We start from the raw sequence: 23,797 nt of genomic DNA, 5'->3' as shown, positions 1-23,797 counted from the left end.
CCACATCCATTTAAAATACAGAAACAGCATTTATCTGTCTGTCTGAAGACCATCTTTTGCCAGATATAGGCTAAGGCTTTAGGGATTTGTTTAGTCCGTTTGGAGCACTAAGTTAAAAGGACACCCCACCCCCAATTCTCTTGTGGATGTTATAAAGAAGGTATCACTGCTTGTTTTTCTAAGAATCTTAGTTGAAAGAATGTTATACCATGGAAGTTTCCCTTGAGACACAGAGGTACACACAAAAAGAGTTTTTGGAAGTGTATTTCCTACCTGCAAGAGATTCAAGAAGGTTAAAAGAATGAGTAACAAAAGTGGGTCATATTCACAGAAGTGTTCAATTTTCTTGCAGATGAAGGTTGTTTAAATCTGGAAGCTAAGACAGAATTTTAAAGCTCTGAAGCATAAATAAAAAATCAAGAAATCCTTCAACTAGGTTCTAGTGTAATAAAACCTGAAGGAGAAGTCACAGGAGAAGTCACCCAAAACATATTCATAATGAATTTGGAAGACATAGGGGGCTCTTTTCCTGGGAAAGAGAGCAAAGTTGAGCATTGCGTTCAGTCTCTAGAGCCCAATAGTATACAGGATTGTGGACACTTAAGGGGTATAATTACTTCTCCATACTTAACAGACAAAGAAAAGCCAAAAATAAAGTCTAATAAGTCATCTCACTATTAATGTAAAAAGATTACTAATCAGAAAACCACACCTAGGTGTTCAGGAACTCATAGAATAAATTTGATTCATTTAGAGGTGGCTTAGGCTAAGTTATTTGGAAAGGCTGCAAGGAATCTTCATAAGATGTGTAGAGGTGGTGAACTTATAGGTGGCACTGAATATGGTAAATGAGGTTACCGTAATGGTTTGTTTCCTTTGTTACACTGGAGAGTTCGCAGCTTTAGCTTTACAGAAAAGTGACAATATGATCCTTGAAAAGAATATTATCCAATAAAACCAACATTTTAAAGAGATGCCAAAGAACAACTCTATTAAAAGGAATGACTCATTGGGTGATCTGGAGACTAGTAGGTGGCAGAGTAGATAGAACACTGAGCTCCAAAATCAGAAAGTCCTGTGTTCAAATATGGTCTCTGACACTCACTAGCTATATGACCCTGGGGAAATCATTTAAACTCTGCCGCAGTTTCCTTAATCATGAAATGGGACTCATACCAACTACCTCTCAGGGTTGTGGTGAGGATTAAATGAGATAATATTTGTAAAGGCCTTAGCACAATACCTGTCACAAATAGGAGATAAAATAATGCTTATTTCCCTGCCCTCACTTCATCAATAATGCAAACACCACTAAAACAGTGTCATTTTGAGGAAAGTACATTCTAAAATTTAAAATACCCTAGTAATAAAGATGTTATAATTGTTTTTATTTATGAGAAATCAGCTCCTCTCCCTCCAAAAAAAATCTTTAAAAAGAAAAAAAATAGCTACATTTGGGTTAAAACTTACTGTCTTAGAACTGTATAAATTTAGGCTATTAATTTAATAAGCTTAGGTAATGTTTCCTGCAGCAATTCCCAGGTTAAAAGGGATAGCAGATCACGAGTACCAAGGAATTTCAATCGGAAGAGTCAGAGAGAACATTGCTGAACATTCCTAACAGTCAACAGTGACCACTGAAGAGGAGAAATAAGACATCAATCTTTATAGTAGCAGTTTGGGACCATTTAGTGTAGGGGCTAATGTCCCCACAAATATCCCTGAGAGTAACAATGTGCTATTACAGCACAGTAGATAAAATGACTTTGATTCATTGAGAAAATGATACATGACATTGAATAGAGAAAGTGTTTTATAAAGCACAGTAGTAAGTATTTTATAAAATAATTTAAATATGCAGACTTCTAAATGTTAACTAATGTGAAATATCCTAAAATTTTAATTATGTATAATTCCCTCATAGGGAAACTTATAGGTCATTTTAATATGATAAGATATTTTATTTTGTAATGAAATATCAGTATTTTAAAAGATTATTTACTAGGGGCAGAACCAAGATTGCAGAGAAGATACACAGGCTCATCTGACCTCTACCAAATTACGCTCAGAAAATTTATGATATAATGCCTCATAATGAATTCTGGAACAGAATAACCCCCCAAAAAAGAATGAAGTAATTTTTCAGTTCAAAACAATTTAAAAGGCCAGCACAAGTGATCCAGTGCCCTAGGGTGGGGGTGGACCACAGCACACCAGGGCAGAGTCCACTGAAGCAATAGGTCTTGGGCACAACTGAAACAGCAGCAAAGGTTTCCAGAGCTCTTATCCAAGGAGGGTAAGGTGGTTTGGACAATTGCTCAGAAGGAGATTTTGCTGGCTATGAATGTAAGTTTCTTATCATATTGTCCATATACAGAACCAAGTCACAGTCCAGGGATGCAATTTGAGGGGGTAGGGGGAGCACTAATAGACACCAGTTCTTGTGGCCACAAGGTAGAAGAGGTCCCTAGTTACAGTTCCAATGGGGGAAAAAGTGCTTGTTGTTACTCAAAGGCCAGAAGAGTATTAGACATACCTGTCCTTATATCATACCACCTTGGAAGAATTGAAAGCAGATATATCCCCAGAACCAGCTCTGAAAGCAGCTACACAAAGAATCTGAAGGTTGAAACAGTGATCACTTCACCACAGTTACAGAATGCAATTTTAACAGTTTTTTAATTAAAAGAAAAGAAAAAGGCTAAAAAAATGAACAAAAAACCATAGAAAGTTATTTTGGTGACAGGGAAGACCAATATACAAACTCAGAAGAGGACAACAAAGTCAACATTGTTACATCCAAAGCCTCCTCCAAAAATATACGAATTGTTCTCAAGCTCAAAAAAGACTTAACAGAGGAGCTCAAAAAGGAGCTTAAAAATCAAATAAAAGAGGTAGAAGAAAAGTTGAGAAAAGAAATGAGAATAAAGCAGGAAAGTCATAAAAAGAGTCAACAACTTCTCAAAGGAAATGCAAAACAATACTGAAGTAATTAAAACCTTAAAAATAGATCAATTGGTACAAAAATTGAATGAAGAGAAGAACTCCTTAAAAATCAAAATTGGCCAAATGGAAAATAATATACAAAAATGCACCAAGGAGAAGAACTTTTGAAAAGCAGAATTGGCCACATTAAAAAAAAAGAGAGAGAGGTAGACAAATTCACTGAGGAAAAGAGCTTGTTAAAAAGAATTGGCCAAGTGGAAAAGGAAGTACAGAAGCTCACTCAAGAAAATCATATCTTAAAAATCAGAATTGGACAAATGGAAGCTGATGACTACATGAGATGTCAAAAAAGCAATCAAAGTCAAAAGAGTGAAAAAATAAAAGAAAATATGAAATATCTCACTGGAGAAATAATGGACTAGAAAAATAAATACAGGAAAGATTCTCTAAGAATTATTGGACTACCTGAAAGCCATGATAAAAAAAACTTAAACATTATCTTTCAAGAAATATAAAGAAAACTGCCTTGATATTTTAGAACCAGAGGACAAAATCAAAATTGAAAAAAAAATCAAACAATCACCTCCTGAAAGAGCTCCCAAAAAGATAACTCACAGCAATATTATAACCAAATTCTTGAATTCTGAGGGCAAGGAGAAAATATTTCAAGTGGCAAAAAAGAACCAATTCAAATTATTATGGAGCCACAGCTAGCATAACATAAGATTTAGATGCCTCTATATTAAAGGATTGGAGGGCATATAATATGATATTCCAGAGGGCAAAGGAGCTAGGACTTTAGCCAAGAATCACTTACCCAGCAAAACTGAGCATAATCTTTCAGGAGAAAAAAATAGGTATTCAATGAAACAGAGAACTTCCATTCTTGATGAAAAGACCAGAACTGAAAGGAAAATTTGATTCTCAAATACAAGGCTCAAGAGAAGCATAAAAAGTAGGCAAGAAACAAAAATCAAAATGCATCCAATATAGTTAAACTGTGTACATCCCTACATGGGGAAGTAGATAGTTCTTGCATCTCCAAAGAACTTACTCATTAGGACAATTTAAAGGAGTAAAAATAGGCAGAGTATTAGGGTGTGAGTTGAATTTGATGGCATGATAGTAAAATAAAAATAAAATTAAGACATGAGAAAGGAATACATTAGGAGGAAGGAAAAGGGAAAAATAAAATGGAGTAAATTATCACACTTAAAAGAGGCATGAAAGAGCTTTTACAGTAGAGAGTAAGATGGGGATGTAGGGAAGGGAGCACTTAAACCTTCCTCTCATCAGAATTGGCTCAGTGAGGGAAGAATATATATATAATCTATTGGGTATGGAAAGCTATCTTACTCAACAGGAAAATAGGAAGGAAGAGGATAATAGAGGGGGATGGGGCTGATAGAAAAGACAGAAAATTGGGGGAAGTAGAGGACAGAAATTAACAGAAGTAAATAGGATGAAGAGTAATACACATAATCATAATGGTGAATTTGTTTTTATGAATCTCTCTAATGAAGGCCTGATTTTGCAAATACATAGAGAAATAAGATGAATACATAATAATACAAATTAACCCTGTGTCATTTGAAATTATTGTAAGCCCTGGAAGACTACAACTCCCAGGACTCTCTCTGATATAACTTCCCCTGACACCTCCCACTTCCTTTGGGGGAGGTGTCAGGGAAAGTATAAAAGGGAAAGTTTGGTGCCTTTTCTCTCTCTCTCTACCCAAGAGGGCCTGCTCTCTCTACCCTGGAAGCAACTCTCTCTACCCTAAGACCCTGATCTCTCTCTTGGTGCCTTTTTCCCTTTCTTCCTACCTCCTAGTTTTCCCTTGACCTTTCCCTTTCTAATTAAAATAAAAACCTAGCTATTCAAACCCAAAAGTTGCTCTCTGATCATTCATTTGAGGGCTCTGGTCAATTTCCCCTGCCAGAGCTGGGAACCACTACCTCTTCCTTTCCCTTCCTCTACCTTCCTCTCTCCATCCTCCCATCCTACCTTCCTCCCTTCACTTTCCCTACACAACCCCCCAATAGATAAATGACCAAAAGATATGAACAAGTAGTTCTCAGACAAACTGAAAGCTCTCTATAGTCATACAAAAATGCTCTAAATCTCTATTAATTGGGAAAAAGCAAATTAAAACAACTCCAAGTTATCTCCCCATACCTATCAGATGTGCTATTATGACAGAAAAGGAAAATGACAAAACTTTGAGGGGATATGGGAAAGTTGAAACACAAATGCACTACTGTGAGAGTTGTGAATTGATTCAGTAATTCTGGGAAAGCAATTTGGACCTATGCCCAAAGTATTATAAAATAGTTCAGACCCTTTGACTCAGTAACACCATTACTAGGCTTTTAGTCCAAGGAGATAAAAAACTAAAAGGGGAAGGACTTAACAGTACAAAAATATTTAAAGCAGCTTTTTTGGGCAGGTGGCTGGAAGACAATTAATTGGAAATGAAGAGATACCCATCAATTGGTAAATGTCTGAGTAAGCTATAGTATATGCTCATAATGGAATACTATTGTGCTGTAAGAAATGACAAGTAGGGGGAGCTCAGAAAAATCTGGAAAGACTTGCATGAACTGAAACAGAATGAAATAATCAGAACCAGGAAAACATTGTACATGGGGACAGGAATACTGTAAATGAGTAATTGTGAATAATAGCTTTTCTTAGTAATACCATGATCTAAAACTATTCCAAAGGACTTGTGATAAATATATATATATATATATATGTACATATATATATATATATACATTTGCTTCCATAAAAGAAAGAACTGATAAAATCTAAATCCAGACCAAAGCAAACTTTTTTTCACTTTCTCTCAATTTTTTGAGTTTCCTTCCACAAAATCATTGATATGAAAATACATGATTGCACATGTAAAATCCATATGAAATTGCTTACCATCTTAGGGGGGGTGGGTATAGAAATATGGGGGAGAGAAAGAATTTGAGACTCAGTATTCTTTGGAAAATATCAGAAACTGTTTTTACATGTAATTGGGAGAAAATAAAATTTAATTTTTAAAAACTGGGGGGAAAGCATCTTTTTAAAAGTTTGTTGTCCACTGTTTTCCCCATCCTACCTTAAATCTTCTATATTTTGAATTTAAAAGTTTGCCAATAAAAATGCCAAGATACAAAGAAATGCCAAGGATGTCAAGAAAAAACCTATCATTGAGAATGCCAAATGTATTACTTCTCTATTAAAATTGAATTACCTCAAATGTTTGACATTACAGTAATAATCCCAAATATTACTTGCCATCAAACCTTCAGTTTACTGGTTGGTATTCTCTAATATTTGCCCTCTGTCCAGCTCAGGTAATAAGAATAAATTAGGTTTTTGAAGTCATATTTAGGAATGGAACTCTGTTAGAGTCAGCTTTTCATCTAAGCTCATTTTTCAAATGGTTTTGCATGTTCAAAGTCGACAGCTCTGGGAGAATTCAATATAATTTCTTTTTCAACACCAAGAAACTAATCCAACATGGCAAAGGAGAATTCAAATTGTAAAAGCCATCACTATTATTTATGTTTTCTAGTATTTGTACCTTCTCATCCAATTATTGAGAAAGAAAGAAAAATGATTTAAGTTTGACTATTGGGAAAAGAAGAGTTATCTTGCCATAAAGTACTGATATTAACAAGATGGTTCTGGAATGCAGGGGAGATATAATGCATAGACTACAGAGAGTCCCCTTGCTAAGAGATTTAGAATTCAGTTCAACAGAGTCCCTTTTATCAGTTTTATCCCTGATATAACATTTACTGCCTTTGTTTCTTTTATCTCTCATGCTAGAGTTTATTCATAATACTCCATCTGAAAACTAACCCTGACATATATGTTAGATACTCTTTTCTACTCTGATTAATGCAAATGGGTTTCTATGACCTCTGAAGACTTAGAGCAGTAGGAACCAGATTTATATTCAGACTTCAAAATATGCACAAAGCCATTTTAAAAGAGTTGCCAATAATCACAGCTATGAGAGAAGAACTTTGAAACTTTTGTATACCATTTACTTAGTGGCTTAGTGGCTAGAGCACTGGGCCTGTAGTCAAGAAGAGCTGACCTCAGATCTAGCCCCAGACACTTATTAGACCTTGGGCAAGTCGCAACCTCTATTTGCCTTAGAGCACTGGAGAAGGAAATAGCAAATCACTCCCCTTTCTTTTCCAAGAAAACCTCATGGATATTATGGTCCACAGAGTCACAAAGAGTAGGACACAACTGAACAGCTGAAAAGTAGCCCATACCATTGTTCTCTGAATTTTTTTTTTCACAATTCAAACAACTGGTATCAGAGTTCTCATTCTCGTTATGTTATTTAGAATATGTCACATTTCATCAAGTAGTTTTCTACATGCACGTGTACTCTTTAGGCAAAAGAATAATAATCTATACTGTGAATTTCAACAGGAGAGTTATATATTTTTAATATTCTACAACACCTGACTGGTGATTGAAAAACTCAGTGCATATTTTGGATACAGTAGCTTTCCAGAGGTGACACAGCCAACATCTGCCAGGATTTTCCATGATCTGGATATGTGCTAAATAAAATCTGTAATAATTAGAACAAAATTATGAATAAATACATCAACTGGAATCATTCAATTTCAATTTAGCAAATATACATTAAACACTATTGACAAGGCACCATGCTAGACAGTTGAGCATGGATGTTAATGAAATTTTAGCAGTAGCATTTTAATAATCTTGTCAACAGCTGCAAAATAGTATAATAATTTATTAATTTATGGATCTAAAAATTTCAAGTTTGCTCTCAATTGCTCTTTTTTGAGAACCTGCAATAATTTTAGCCACAGTGAACACTTATGATTGATCAACAATTACTTTACATTACAAAATAAGTCAACTGCAAAGAGCAAAGATCCTGCAAGAAAATTAAATCTCTAAATGCTGATGAAAGTAATTTTCCCATATTCTAGAGTTAATTAAGAAGACAGTCAATTTAATGGCTATCAGGAACTTAGGTGTCACTCCCATCTAAAAACTGAGACTGAGACTTATGGACCTCTAAGAGGATACATCAAGGCTATAACAGGCCTGATATCTCAAGTTTTGTAACAAAGATTATTAATATCATCATACTGGGCAAATGCCTACTTGACATGAAAAGACCCATCAACAAGGAGAATAACAAAGCAATATACACAGAGGAAGTTGCAGTCAGCTTTCAATTAACCATTAGTGGTTAATTCACAGTGGAAAAAAATCAGAATCACAGGCTAGTTTACACCTTCTATTCAATATATATCTTTGAGATGTCCCCTTCTCCATAGTTCCCAACTCATCAGTTGATGAAATGAAAATCAGTTTAATATTATCTTATTGTTGTTTGGTCAGTTCATTTCAGTCATTAGCTTGTTGTTGTTCAGTCATGTCTAATTCTTCATGATCTCATTTGGGATTTTCTTAGCAAAGATACTGGGATGATATGCCATTTCCTTCTCCAGCTCATTTTACAGATGAGGAAACTGAGGCAAAGATGGTTAAATGACTTGCTCAAGATCACACAGCTAGTTAGTGTGAGGCCATATTTCATCTCAGGTCTTCCTGACTCCAGGCCCAGCACTCTATCAACTATGCCATCTAGCTGCCCAGCATTAGCTTAAGCAAAACTTAATTAGGAAGTTAAATCTGCATGAAGAAAACCATCTAAATACTTCCAAAACACCATAAAGTGCCTCTTAGGTGAAAAAAATCTATGTAGCACTAGCAATATCAAAGAAAACAAGACTTAGAAAGAGAGAATGTTCTCTGAAGAAGGTGGGTATAGTGAATGGAACTAGGCTTGGTGTCAAGAAGACATGGTTTCAAATACTGCATTGGACATCTGCTAGCTCTGTGATCCTGGATTTTCCCATTCATTAAATTTGTATAAAAATAGTCCTTCCCAGAGTTATGAGGATACAGTGAGATAACATATAAAGGACCTTATAAATGTTAGCTATTGCTACAAATGAAGGACTTGATGACAAACCTAGATGAAGCCATTTAAACATTGTCATTCTAGGTCAAAATTTTCAAACCCCAATACTTACAGAACACACAACTCCAAAGACAAAAAGGCCAGTGACTTTTAGACTTCTTAAGCAGCTTCTAAAATTAAAAAAAAAAAAAAAACACACACACACACGCACACTTCTTAGAGACACATTAAAATGGAATCTTGCTTGGATAGCTAGTGCTGATACACCAAGTTTTGTAAATTGACTGGGATGATCAATCTTTTTCTTCTTCAATACTGCAGATAGTCTATAATAGTGATTCCCAAAGTGGGCGCTACTGCCCCCTAGTGGGTGCTGCAGCAATCCAGGGGACCGGTGATGGCCACAGGTGCATTTATCTTTCCTATTAATTCCTATTAAAATTTAAAATAATTAATTTCCAGAGGGCTAAGTAATATTTTTTTTCTGGAAAAGGGGCAGTAGGCTAAAAAAGTTTGGAGACCACTGGTCTATAATGTTTTCAGTGGGGCTACTCCCTCCACCAGTACAGATTGCAATCACTTTATAATTTAATAGATAATTTTGTAGAGTTCCTGTAACCAAAATCATTTATCATTTTGCCTCTCCAAACTGGGCTAGGCTAGTCCTCTGAAGAAAGGCATGCAGTCCATCACAGGGCTTGTTTGGTTTGGTCAGTCTAATCTTCATCTTAAGGAAATTGCTTGGGCAGTCTACAAAATAAGATTGTAGTGAATCTTTTTTTTTAAAAAAAAAACTCTTAATTAGGGGGCAATTAGGTAGCTCAGTGGATTGAGAGTCAAGCCCAGAGACAGGAGGTCCTGAATTCAAATCTGCCCTCAGACACTTCCTAGCTGTGTGACCCTGGGCAAGTCACTTAAACCCCATTGCCTAACCCTTACCACTCTTCTGCCTTAGAACCAATATGCTGCATTGAATCTAAGACAGAAGGTAAGGGTTAAAAAAACAGTTAATTATTTCTGAATGTAATGCCTTTATAAAGAGAGGCTTTACTTGGGGAAATGCTTACTTAGGGAAAAAAAAAAAACATTTTAAATCCAGAACCAATTCTATAAGGCAGCCAGGTGGCACATGGTGTAAGAACTGGGCCTTAAGTCAACAATACCTCAACATAAGTCCAGTCACAGATAGTTAATTATTAGCTGCGTTACTCGAAAAAATCACCAATATCTGTTTGCCTCAGTTTCCTCTTCTGTAAAATGGGAATAATAATAACACCTACCTTCTAGGATTGTTGTGAGGACCAAATGAAATATTTGGTATATTATAGCCACTTAATAAATGTTCCTTTCCTTCCTTATAAGCCTTTAAATTTTGATGAAATTACACTTTGAGGGAAGTTAGAAGCCAACCTAAAGTGTTTTAAAGACTTGAGCTTTCTAATCTCCACCTAAAAAGCTATACATCTGCTTCTTAGTTTTAATTTTATTTTTCATTCTTTTCAAGATTTCCTGAAAGGTGTGACTGTGAACTTACTTCATGAAACATAATGGAAATATTCTATTTTCAAATGCTGGTTTAATTAAAATGCACTAGCCGCATGTTCTGATTGGTCCAAAATCAAATAATATTTCAAAGAAGAAATGATCACACCTAATTTTGACTGATACCACCACCTACATTAGCAGAACATTTTAAGACCATATTAATTTTTGTCCACAGTGATTAGCACAGTTCATGGCACAGAGGAGACACTAAATAAATTATTATTGATTAATTAATTGATTGATAAGTTGCTACTGTCTTTACCCTGTACATAATTTATAAATGCATATATTATGTATTTTATTTTTATGCAAATAAAATTTCTCCAAATATAAGTTCAAGGACTATTTTGTTTTGTCTTTGCATCCCCGGAGTTTAGCACAGTACCTATGTAAGTGCTTAACAAATTCTTCTTTAAGTATCAAAATCAATCAATCCATAATATATAAGGCATAAAAACAAACAAATAAATAAATATGAATGAATGAATAAATAAATAAATGAAAAGAATAAAAATAATAATCAAAAATAATATATAAGGCAGGCCCCTAAGTATTCAGCCCATTTGCTAAGTACCATCAACCTTAATCTAATATTTTTTAAAACCTTCTGAACCTTTAAAAATGTTAAAATCTTATTCAAGATCTTTCAGATTTAATTTAATTTGATAAATTACCATTCCACACTACCAAAATTATGTTTCAACAGTTCCTATTTAAATGGGAATCATAATGACATTTCTATTTAAAAATACGAGGCATTAATTGAACTGTTTCAAGTTCAGTGTTACTTATTCCTAAATAACTCAGATACATACAACAGCAAAGTTGACAAGCTAAAAAGATTTTTTCTCTTACTTCATTTATCATGTGTAGCACTTACTAGATATGTCAAACCTAATATGGCAATGTAGTGTTTAGTACTATAGACTCATGTATGTTTTGTTCTCATTTTAAGTGGTATTGAATATTTTAATTATATCATTTCCTTCTTGGATGTCAGTATAGTATCTGATGAACTTTAAGATATATATTAACTATGACAAAGAACCAAGGGAGCATCTCTAAACAAAATATTTATAGAATGTTAGAGGGGAAACGAAACTTAGAGAACATCTAATTCAATTCCCTCATTTTTAAGATAAGAAAATAGTCTCATGATGAAAAATGCCATCTGACTCCAGAGAAAAAACTGATAAGAGTCTGCATGTAGACATATGTATATTATATTTCACTTTCTTCATTTGGGGAGAATGGGGCTGTTGTTGTTGTTCAAGTTTTCTTCCACAAAAGGATTCATATGGAAAAATGTTTTACATGATTGCACATATAAAATCTATATAAGATTGTTTACTGTATCAAAGAGAGGGGGGAAAGGAAGGAGAGAATATGAAATTTTAAAAAATTAAAGAATTTTAAAGATTATTGTTACATGTAATTGGGGAAAATGAAATATTATTATTAAAACAATTTTAATACAAAAAGATAAGAAAACTGAATCCAAAAATACTTAAAGAAGAAGCCAAAAGTCTTACTGCTAAATTATATGTATGAAAATGGAATCTAAATTCAAGAAAAGCTATATGCAGAAGTTGGGGTTTGAGCTAAGACTTTTTTTTGCCTTGGAACTAATAGTATCAATTCTAAGATAGAAGGTAAGGATTCAGAAAATCATAGGAAAGTATTGTAATTCAGGTATTTAATATACTTTCCCTCATGAATCTCTGGACTTCTCATCCTCCACTATAACAGCCTTCTCACCCTGAAGATTCTTCAGTCAGTGTTACCCACCACTCCTATTGAAGAGTTCATTCTGGACATCCATTAAAAAATATCCAGACCAGTCCATCTCCTGGCTCCACTCCTGACTTCCCAGACTTTTACAGCTCCCATTTATATATTGTCTTTCCTCATTAGAAGGCAAGCTCCTTGAAGGCAGGATATGTCTTTCTTTTTGTTTGTATTTGTTTCCAGGTGCTTAATAGAGTGACTGACATATAGCAAGTTTTTAACAAATGTCTTGTCCATTTATCTAGTTTTCAATGGTAACATTGACATGTAAAGGACATATTCTTACCTCAGTTTTGATAGATTGAATTTGACATGAAAACTGTCCAGAAATTCACTCTTCTCTGAGGAAGCAGATGTGGAGAAGCTGACAATTTCATTTCCTAACAGACATCTTTGCTCCCACTCTGCAGAGCTACTATCCCAAGATTCATCTTCCATGATGAAATCTGAATGGGGAATAGTCATGCATCGTAACCTGAAAAACATTTTTTAAAAACTGAAACAAAAGGTCTTTTTTTCCAGTAAAGATTTAGGTAAACTTCCATATAATCCAATCATATTATTGGAGAGAAGCACAGATAACTGAACAACCTCATTATTCATGTAAAATTAAGACTTCTGAAATCATAAAATCTAAATCTAGAAAGCACATTCGGGACCATCTAATCCAAAATCCACATTTTACAGATGAGAAATTGAAGACTAGGGAGGAGATTAAGAGAGTTGCCAAGGGTCTCATAGGCAGAATAAGTAGCAGAGATAAACTTGAATGCAAATCCTCCATCTCAACTTTCATCTCTCTTTAGTTTTGGGCTACCTAACTAACCAGCAAATCTAACCATTTTTGCTTGGAAGAAATCTCAGGTCATTTAATCAGGTTACTATTGATCAGTCTCCAAGCAATCAGTTATAAACTAGAGCTATCTTGCAAAGAAGGTTGCTGTCCAGGTATCCACAATGAAAGCCATCTTAGTGCCCCTGAGCTCCACTTCAATATAAAGAACATCATTTTTTTCCAAGCATGAATCAAGACAATGTAATTATGCTACAATAGCCTTGAGAACCAATGCATTACAGTAATTGATATGATAAATTTTCACATAAATAGCTCTCTTTTCCTCTGTGAAACTTGCTGGATTCTTTTTTAAGAATGGGACCGGAAGAAGGATAATTTAGTTTCTTGTTCTTCATCCCACTTTAAACATTGGGCCTGACAGATTAAAAAAAAATATGGGCAGGTGACGGGGTGACCTACAAATGTGGATGATGGCAGATCCACTCAGGGATCCCCCTGAATACCTAGATAGGCAGTGGAATATGACCAAGACTCAAAAGAATGAATTAAAGGGGTTCAGATAGTACCTTAGCTTTAGCATTAGAAGGAACTTTAGAAGGAAAAGAAAAGGAAAAGAATGACATAAATGTAACCAAAATTTGAACTGAGTTGTTTTCCCTCACAAATAATGTGCCAGAAACTGAGCGAAGCACTTTTATATTTAGTATCTTATTTGATTTTAACAAAGTGGATTCTATTATTATCACTATTTTACAATCGAGGAAGCTGAGACAGAAAGTGATTTTTAAGTGACTTGACTTGCCCAGAGTCACTCAGCTAGCAAATGTCTGAGGTCTGATTTTTATACTCAGGTCTCCCTGGCTCCAGGCCTGGTCCTCTATCCAGTGTACCACTTAACTGCCTCAAGACTTTTGAGGTCATCAAGGGCAAACTTCTCATTTTACTGATGAGAAAACTGAGGCACAGAGAGCTTAAGTGATCCCATAAGTAGTAAGTTACAGAGTCAGGATTTGGAACCAGGTCCAAATGACATTAAATCTCATCCTTTTTACACTATACCATGTTCCCTCTCCTCAGAATCACATGTTGGTGCTTCTACTTGTCATTTTTAATAAAACTATCCATCCAAAAACTGTTTGCTGGTCATGTAATACTTTACTTAGAAAATCCTAGGGAATCAGCAAAGAAACTAATTGGGGAAATTAATAGCTTCCACAATGTGGCAGAATACAAAATAAACTCACAAAAATCGGCATTCCTACATAATAATAATTCAGTGCTTCAGCGCAACTCCCTTACTACAGACACACTTTGATTATATACCAGGATGCATCAGATAACAGATTTTTCATTTGGTGCTTGAAATACTACTGGGACCAAAATATTTACACTGCACAAACAAAATTCTTCAAGAATGAGCGATTATATATGAGCCAAACATATCTAATGAGCCAATTAAATGGGGGTATTTTGATTTTTTCTGGATGCATACCTCCTGCTTTAATATCATTCCACAGCAATAAAAAAAACCCAGACTTGTTCACAGGAAGAAGCATAGAGAGGCAAATTACATTGTATAAAGCCAACATGTAACAAGGCAACAAATGATATAAATGTAGCATAGACTTTTAAAATAATCATTAATCTTCTCTAACAATTATGTGGTTCTTCTAGGAAATATTCAGGTGTGAAGGAAATAAATACCACATTCTACCATCTGCTGAACAGACATAAATACAGCCAAAATTTGAACTAGTGGGTTGTTTTCCCTCACAAATAATAAGAAAAATAAATTAACTCTTTTAGTACTTCTTATGAGACCCGTGGACTATATTATCTGTAATCACAGACACTCATAATTAGAAAGGACCTCAGAAATCACCTAATCCAATCCATACTTTGAAAAACCATTTCTCTTCTAGTATATCTGATAAGTCATCTACTCTTATCTTGAATACTCCCAGTTAGAAGAAACCACTACCTTCTGAGGCAGTATATTTTACTTTTGAACAGCAATAGATGTTGGGGATTTTTCCTTAAATCAAATCTAAATTTTCCTTTTTAAAACTTTCAACCATTTTTTCTAGTTCTGTCCTCTGAGACCTACATGAACAAGTCAAATCTCTTTTTAAAATTACAGTCCTTTGAATTCTTGAAGGTAGCTACCAGTTTCTTTTAATTCTTTGAAGGTAGCTATGACTCTGATTCCTCATCTGATGTTAGTTAGCTACTTTGTCTAGTTTTTCTGTTGTATCATTTGATGAGAAAACCACTTATACTTCTATCCAACATTCATTAAAAAATCATCTTTACCATCCAGGACCAAGCATAGGTCTCTTGTTTACTCTATTATAGATTGCTCTCTAAATGGACACTGATTTTTAATGAGTATTCTTTGGATCCAACTATTCATCCAGCCGCAAATCCCCCTTACTGTAAGATATAGCCTATACCTCTCCATCGTTTCCATAAAAATACCCAATTCTTTGTGAAAATTTTAGCTAATGTCTAGGTAAACTATATCTACACCATTCTTCTAATCTACTAGTGTAATTACGCTGCCAAATAAAAAGAAATTAAAATGTGATAGGCCACTAATTTTTTAAGACTGGATCTCCCACTCACCCAGGAGGTTCAGGTTCATTCTGAGGAGAGTAGTTTTGACCTGCTTGATTTCCCATCTGGGTATGCTTTGCCCCCTTTTAGGCAACCTGGTAGTCCCCTACCACAAGAGGTTTACCATATAGAAATTGAATTTATAGACAAGCACTCAAATGACTTGGTTTACTAGAGCTCAGAACTCACAAACTCAAGAGACCCACCAGTTTCAGCCTCCCTTGTAACAGGAACTACAGGTATATACTGCTCCTTCCCCTCATTAAGATACTCTTGAAAACAACAAAAGATTAATTCTCAGGCTCAAAATTATGCAAACATATCCTTTTTTTTAAAAAGGAAAGGAGAGAAGGGGGCAGCAGAGGGGCTCAGTGGATTGAGAGCTAGGCCTAGCTTCCAATCTGGCCTCAGACACTTTCTAACTGTGTGACCCTGGGCAAGTCACTTAACTTCCATTGCCTAGCCCTTACCACTCTTCTGCCTTGGAGCCAGTACACAGTATTGACTCCAAGACGGAAGGTAAGGGTTTAAAAAAAAAAAAAGGAAGGGGGAGGAGGGAAGGAACGATAATCTTAAATATTAAGCAGAAAGCAAATAAGCTTGGCAAAAGTTAAAATGACAACAAGCAAGCAAAAACAAGCTATCAAAAAACGTATATGATAATTAAACACACCCATTTGGGTAGCCAGCTAAATGGCACACTGTGGATAGAGTGCTAGTGCTAGATCTGGAGGCAGGAAGACATATCACTGAGTTAAAATCTGGCCTCAGACACTTATTAGCTATAATTTTCTGTCTGTGTGACCCTTCACAAGTTACTTAACCCTATTTGCCTCAGTTTCATCATATATAAAATGAGCTGGAGAAGGAAATGGCAAACTACTCCAGTCATCTTTCCCAAGAATACTCCAAATGGGATCATCGGGTTAGCAAGACTGGACAATTTGGCTAATAGTGACAGCCTAATCCAAGTAAATGGGTATACTGGGAAACTTGCTTTGGAGGTTTCATGCAACATTAATCATCCAATGTAATTCTGCTCTGTGCTTCTCTCTGTCTCTGTCTTTCTGTGTCTCTGTCTCAACCAACAAAAAACTCTGGCTACTTTAACCACCCAGCTATAGCCGGGACAGAATAGTATCCTCTGGCAGCAGCACACTCTCACCATTTTTGCTCTGTGGAGCACAATATATAAACACGTAACACTGCTCTGGTGGGAGTGAAAGACAGCATGTCCAAGTAGGTAGAAAGCTTGTCTCTGAGTCAGAAATCCATATGGTTCAATTCCAATCTCTAATATGTACAGGTGACTTTGGACATATCACCTAACCTCTCAGTGTTCCTGGAAATTCTCTAAAGATACAAATTATGGAATAGATGCAGATCTGCATTAGTGGAGGAAGTTCTCTCACAGGGAGTTCCTAACACTGATGAAATCTAGGTTGAGGCCTATAATGGACAAATAAATATATTTTTAAATGGATGTAGAAATAATATTTCCCAAAGTAACTAATAGTGTTTAGCAACCTGAATACCATAACTCTGATCTGGGACTTCCTTCTTGGAACACCATAGTGGCCTAAGAAAAGGTACCACCTGTTTCAATAGGCCCTACTTCTTATGATAGTAGAAGTATTTTTGGTGCCATAGCTCCCTTTGGCAATTACCTATAATTGTAGGTATAAGATATAGCCTATATCTCTCCACCATTTCTGTAAAAATACCCAAACTGGGAAAAAAATCTTTTTAACAAAAAACTTCAACAGGGGTCTAATTACTCAAATATACAAGGAGCTAAATCAATTGTATAAAAAAATCAAACCATTCCCCAAATGATAAATCGTCAAGGGACATGAATAGGCAATTTTTAGATAAAGAAATCAAGACTATCAATAAGCACATTAGAAAGTGTTCTAAATCTCTAATAATTAGAGAAATGCAAATCAAAACAACTCTGAGGTACCACCTCACACCTAGCAGATTGGCTAAAATGATAAGCAGGGGAGAATAATGAATGTTGGAGGGGATGTGGCAAAACTGGGACATTAATGCATTGCTGGTGGAGTTGTGAACTGATCCAACCATTCTGGATGGCAATTTGGAACTGTGCCCAAAGAGTTCTAAAAGACTGGCCATAGCACTCCTCGGTTTGTACCCCAAAGAAATCATAGATAAAAAGACTTGTACAAAAATATTTATAACCGCGCTTTTTGTGGTGGCAAAAAACTGGAAAACGAGGGTATGCCCTTCCATTGGGGAATGGCTGAACAAATTGTGGTATATGCTGGTGATGGAATACTATTGTGCTCAAAGGAATAATAAACTGGAGGAATTCCATGTGAACTGGAAAGACCTCCAGGAATTGATGCAGAGCAAAAGGAGCAGAGCCAGAAGAACATTGTATATAGAGACTGATACACTGTGGTAAAATCGAATGTAATGGACTTCTGTACTAGCAGCAAAGCAATGACCCAGGACAAGTCTGAGGGATTTATGGAAAAGAACGCTACCCACATTCAGGGGAAGAACTGCAGGAGTGGAAACACAGAAGAAAAACAACCGCTTGAACACATGGGTTGATGTGGACATGGTTGGGGATGTAGACTGGAAATGACCACACCAATGCAACTATCAATAATATGTAAATAAGTCTTGATTGATCACACATGTTAAAACCAGTGGAAATGTGCATTGACTATGGGGATGGTTAAAGGGAGGTGAAGGGGAAAGTAAAAACATGAATCATGTAACAATGGAAATTTTTTCTAAAAAAAATCATATTTCTACAAACAAGGTGTACCAATTTTACAGATAATTTTTACAACTTTATTATGTTCTGTTTAAATGTTTTATGTTTTGTTTAGCTTGGATTTGTAAATTCAGTTTTCCCCCAGGTGTTTCCCATGCTTTATGGCCCCATTTATGGTATTATTTTTGGCAAAGATTCTAGAGTTGTTTTCCATTTCCTTCTCCAGTTGATTTTACAGATAAGGAAACTGAGGTCAACAGAGTCAAGTGACTTGCCCAGGGTTGCACAGCTAATAAGTGTCAGAGGTCAGATTTTAAATCAGAAAGATGAATCTTCCTGACTTCAGTCCTTGGACACTTTATCCACTATACCACCCAACTACCCAGGCTCTTTCAAAGAGGCAAGTATGGAATCCCGCGATTTATAGCTGTGGTACTGAAATAAGAAGACTATAATGAGTAAATTGAAACATTTTAAATGATATTGATTCTCAGAGTTGGAGGGAGGGGAATCATTCTTTCTAAAAATAAAAGAGAATGAGAAAGGTGGTCAAGTAGGGAAAAAAAGTTTCTGAGAAAAATATTCAGTGTAGTCACATGAATTTATAATGTTGGCAGAGATGAAGAGGGAAGGAGGAAGGGAATAAACATTCATCTAATATCTACTCTGTGCAAGAAACTGTGCTAAGCACTTTAGAATTACTATATCAGTTGATCGGCACAACAACCTTGCAAGGTAAGTACTATTATTATCTTCATTTTACAGTTGAGGAAACTGAGGCTTAGAATGGGTAATTGACTTGTCTAGAGTCACAAAACTTAACTCCAGGCCCAATGTGACCGTAATCCTTTGCTTTCTATTTCTGTCCATGGACTGATAAATATGAAAAGCTAGCTAATGTGAAGCTAGAAGAAATGGCAAGACTATTCAACTAATCAATAAACAACCAATGTACAAGGCAAAAACCACTTTCATAGCTGTGGTAGAAGGAAACCACAAGCAGATAAGAAGCAGACTATGAAAGATTTTCTGCCGTGCTGCACAGAAACTTTGAAATATATTAATTCTTTGAATATGCCCTTAGAAGATTTTTACTTTAAAGCATGGGGTTTTTTTAACTTTCTTGTTTCACTGGTCCTTGTCAGTCTAGCAAAATATATAGACTTCTCAGAATATTTTTTAATAATTGAAAGAAATTGGAGGCAGCTGGGTTGCTCAGTGTATTGAAAGCCAGGTCCAGGGACAACTGGGCTCAAATCTGACTTCAGATACTGCCTAGCTTTGTGACCCATGGCACACCACCCCCCATTGCCTACCCCTTAGCCACTCTTCTGCCTTGGAACCAATAAAAGGTATTGATTCTAAGACAAAAGTAAATGTTAGGGGGAAAAAAAGAAAGTTATATGTTTCAGGTAAAGGTTAGTGAAAGTAAATATGTAATTTTACCCATCTATGTTAATGGGGCCCCTGAGATCTCCCCTTTCTAGATTTGTGGATTCCAGGTTAGAAATTCCTGCTCTAATGCATAAGTTTCAAAGGGATGTGGAAGGTGGAATTCTATTCATAAGTGAGGTAATCATAATAATAAATAAAATTTGTATAGTGCTTACCATGTGCTAAGCATTGTATTAATCACTTTACAACTATTATCTCATTTGATCCTCACAAAACCCTGGGAACAGGTGTTGCTATTATCCCCATTATACAGATAAGAATACTAAAGTCAACAGTGGCGAATCAACTTGCCCAGGAGCATCACATAGCTAGTAAATGTCATAGGCTGATTTAAATTCAGGTCTTTCTGCATCCAAGCCTAGCACTTAGCTGACTGACAAGATTATAGACTAAGAATGTTAGAGCCCATCACGTTTAAACCCTTCATTTAAGAGATAAGGAAAAAATTCAGATTGGTTACTTGACATGCCCAAAATCATACTGATAGTGAAATAGCCAATAGATCAAAACCTAGGACTAAATATTCTTCATCTCAGTGCTTTTTTCTACAGGGTCTTCCCTTTTGAAAATGCTATCTTTTGTTTGTTTCTTTGGGGAGAGGAGGGTTAGGACCTAGATCAACCTGTGATTTCATCTACGCAGGGAATGGTTGGTCTGAAGACTGATGTAGATGTAGATCATTAATCCTCTCCAACTCCTTGGCAACTTAATATTATAGTCACTTGGGGACACTGAAAGGTTTAATGACTTTCCTAGGGTCACAGAGCATTTGTCAGGGACATGACTTCTACTCAGGTCTATCTGACTCCAAGGCTTATTCTCCATTTCAGCAGTCAATATGCATTTATTAAGTGCCTACTATATTCTAGTCATTATTACTTCTCAAAATTACTTTATGTTATTTTGTCCATAATTTATATGAATGTGTATATTATATCCTCAAAGTAGAATGTTAGCTCAAAGAAAGGGACTCTCATTTCTGTTTTCAGTGTCCCTAGAACAGTGCTTGGCCCATTGTAATTTACCATATAGTAGGTAGTTAATAAATGTTTAATGAATTCAAAGAAGAACTAAATATGTATTAAGAAAAGAAAACCCTTACCCATTTCCTTCTGAGGAAGTCTTCAGCAAAGGAGTCTTTTCAGTAAAGCAGCTATCCTTAGATCTAGAACTGAAGAATTTAGATGAAGGAAAGTGGGACCTAAAAAAGAAAAAATAAAAAAAGGTAGAGCAACTAATTGCCAATATAAAAGAAAATTAATCTATTCCTAACTGAGAGTCAGATTAACAGGAGAATGTGCTCAACACACACTTTTACACTTTCTATTTTTACATTTTACATTTTAACTTTCATTAAAAGTTATAAGGAGGCTTCCGGGTTAAGATGGCAGCAGAGTAAAAAGCAGCTATTTGACCTCTCCTAACCCACACATATAGGACTCCTCAAGAAGACATAAAAATAAATCCAGATGAATGAAGGGACCCCACAACAGGGCACAGCATTGAAAGTACGTGGGATCGGGCATTTCCATGCTATAAGGGGGTGAAATAGCTCTCACTAAAACGCGAGCTGAGCAACCCCCTCCCCCACACACACCACCTACAGTGCCAAAGCCAGCGCATAAGAGTTAGAGCAAATTTGGGGCATCCATTAAGTCCTTGGCAGTCACCTGGGGTCACCAGGGCCTGTTCCTGAGAGCAGCAAGACTTAAGACACCAAGAGGCTAAAGAACGTGCGGACTTTGAACACAGACTCTGAGCACAGGCATGGTTGCAGCTGCAGACACGGATCTTGAGCGCAGGTGCAGACCGTGGGTGGGGACCCAGTGCAGACAGGTGTATGACTGTGGAATCAGCACCCTGAGACTGTTAAAGGAGCTTTGGGCAGAGGAACAATCAAGGGGACTACCAGGAGTCTTGACCTTGAGGACAACTAGACCTGAGACCTCAGGAGACTAAAGAGAGCAGACAGACCCTGGGCATGAGGATAAAGCTGAGAGGGCACACAGCTCACAATGGCAAGCCAGAGATAAGAACCCCAGAAGAGAAAGATCAAGAAGAAATCTTTAACACTGGACAACTTTTACACAGAAAAAATCCAGACAACAGAGCAAACAGCAGAGGAGAACAAACAAGTAATCATATCCAAACCTTCCCCAAAAAATGAAAACTGGTCACAAGCTATTGAAGAGTTCAAATCTGAGATTATGAGAAAGGTGGTAGAGAACTGACAAGAAAATAACAATTTAAAAGGCAGAGAATTTCACAATTAGAAAGTGAGGCTCAGAAATCAAATGAATTGATAAGCAAATTGAAGACCAGAAATGACCAGCTAGAAACCTTGAAGAACCAAACAGACCAGATTCAAAAGGAAAACCAAAAGATTATAGCTGAAAACCAGTCTCTAAAGGCTAGAATTGGGTAATTAGAAAAAGATGCCCCCAAATCAAAAGAATCAATAAACAAATTGGAGACCAAAATCAAACAGCTGGAAAACAGGATAGACCAAATCAAAAAGGAAAATCAAAAGAATATAGCAGAAAACCAGTATCTAAAGACAAGAATTGGGCAAGTAGAAGCCAATGATCTCTCAAGACAACAAGGACAAATAAAGCAAAGTCAAAAGACTGATAAAATAGAAGGAAACATGAAATATCCCACTGAGAAATTAACAGATCAAGAAAACAGGTCTAGAAGAAACAATTTGAGAATCATTGGTCTACCTGAAAAAGCAGAAATTAATAGAAATTTGGACTCCATACTAAAGGAAATTATTCAGCAAAATTGCCCTGAAGTTCTACAACAAGAGGGCAATATAGACGTTGAAAGGATCAATAGATCGCCCTCTACACTAAACCCTGAAAAGAAAACCCGCAGGAATATAATAGCCAAATTCAAGAGCTTCCAAGTAAAAGAAAAAAATTTTAAGAGAAGCCAGAAAGAGACAATTCAGATATCAAGGAGCACCAATCAGGATCACACAGGATCTGGTAGCCTCCACACTACAAGACTGCAAGGCTTGGAATATGATATTCAGAAAGGGAAGAGAACTGGGTCTACAACCAAGGATCACCTACCCATCAAAACTGACTATATACTTCCAGGGGAAAGGATGGGCATTCAACAAGATAGAAGATTTCCAAGTATTTGCACAAAAACGACCAGGACTAAATGGAAAGTTCAATATCCAACCACAAAAACCAAGAGAAACATGAAAAGGTAAATAAGAAACAGAGGGGAATGAAAGAAAACTCTTATTTTTAAATTTGCCTCTTTAAGGACTTCAATAAGATCTAATTATTTGTATTTCTATATGGAGAAATGTAATGTGTAATTCTCTGTAGTGAATTCTATTCACTATTATAGTATCCACTATTATAGTAATTAGAAGAATTATTTACAGGGAGAGGTTGGAGTACTATATGGTCTAAGTTGATAAGTGGGTGGGTGGGAAAGAGAGGGGTGAATAGTAGAGAACACCAAGAGAAACTTGAATGAATAAGAAGAATAGGATATTTTCTTACAAAGAGGGCATGGGAAGGGGAGGGGATGAATACTATTATAAGAAGGAGAGGAAGAGAGCATTAAGAGATAATATTTAAACCTTACTCTCAGTGGAATTAACCCTGAAAGGGAAGAGTAGCTATATCCATTGAGATATAGAACTCTATCTAACCCTACTGAGAAAGTCAGAAGGGATAAACCAAGGGGAGCAGAGGAGTGGGGAGGTCAAAAAAGGGAGGGGAAGAGAAGGGAAAGGGAATTCATTAGGCATTAAGAATAAAAAGAGAGGAATAATAAGGGAGGGGGTAGAAAGGATAATAAATCAAGGGAGGGGACAAGGGTTACTGGTTTGAAACAAATCTCTGGTTTAAAAGGAAATAGCCTAAGAAGAAGGGGTAGAACTAAGAGA

At 36.0% G+C, this 23,797-nt stretch overlaps 1 protein-coding gene across 1 annotated transcript in view; it reads right to left on the bottom strand.

Moving 5' to 3' along the window:
* The window catches only part of OCA2 (OCA2 melanosomal transmembrane protein), a 236,259-nt gene that overhangs the window by 120,261 nt on the left and 92,201 nt on the right, over positions 1-23,797 (bottom strand). Inside the window, exons 2-5 of the mRNA XM_044669289.1 lie at positions 20,987-21,085; positions 12,555-12,743; positions 9,048-9,105; positions 7,471-7,543 (exon numbers count right to left, since the gene is read on the bottom strand). Of these exons, the coding sequence (XP_044525224.1) occupies positions 7,471-7,543; positions 9,048-9,105; positions 12,555-12,743; positions 20,987-21,085 (419 nt within the window). The remainder of the gene's footprint in view (positions 1-7,470; positions 7,544-9,047; positions 9,106-12,554; positions 12,744-20,986; positions 21,086-23,797) is intronic.

Source organism: Gracilinanus agilis, chromosome 3 (assembly GCF_016433145.1).
Source record: "Gracilinanus agilis isolate LMUSP501 chromosome 3, AgileGrace, whole genome shotgun sequence".
Lineage (NCBI taxonomy): Eukaryota > Metazoa > Chordata > Mammalia > Didelphimorphia > Didelphidae > Gracilinanus > Gracilinanus agilis.
The sequence above is the reverse complement of the archived record's forward strand: the minus strand, read 5'-3'. Positions and strand labels throughout refer to the sequence as shown.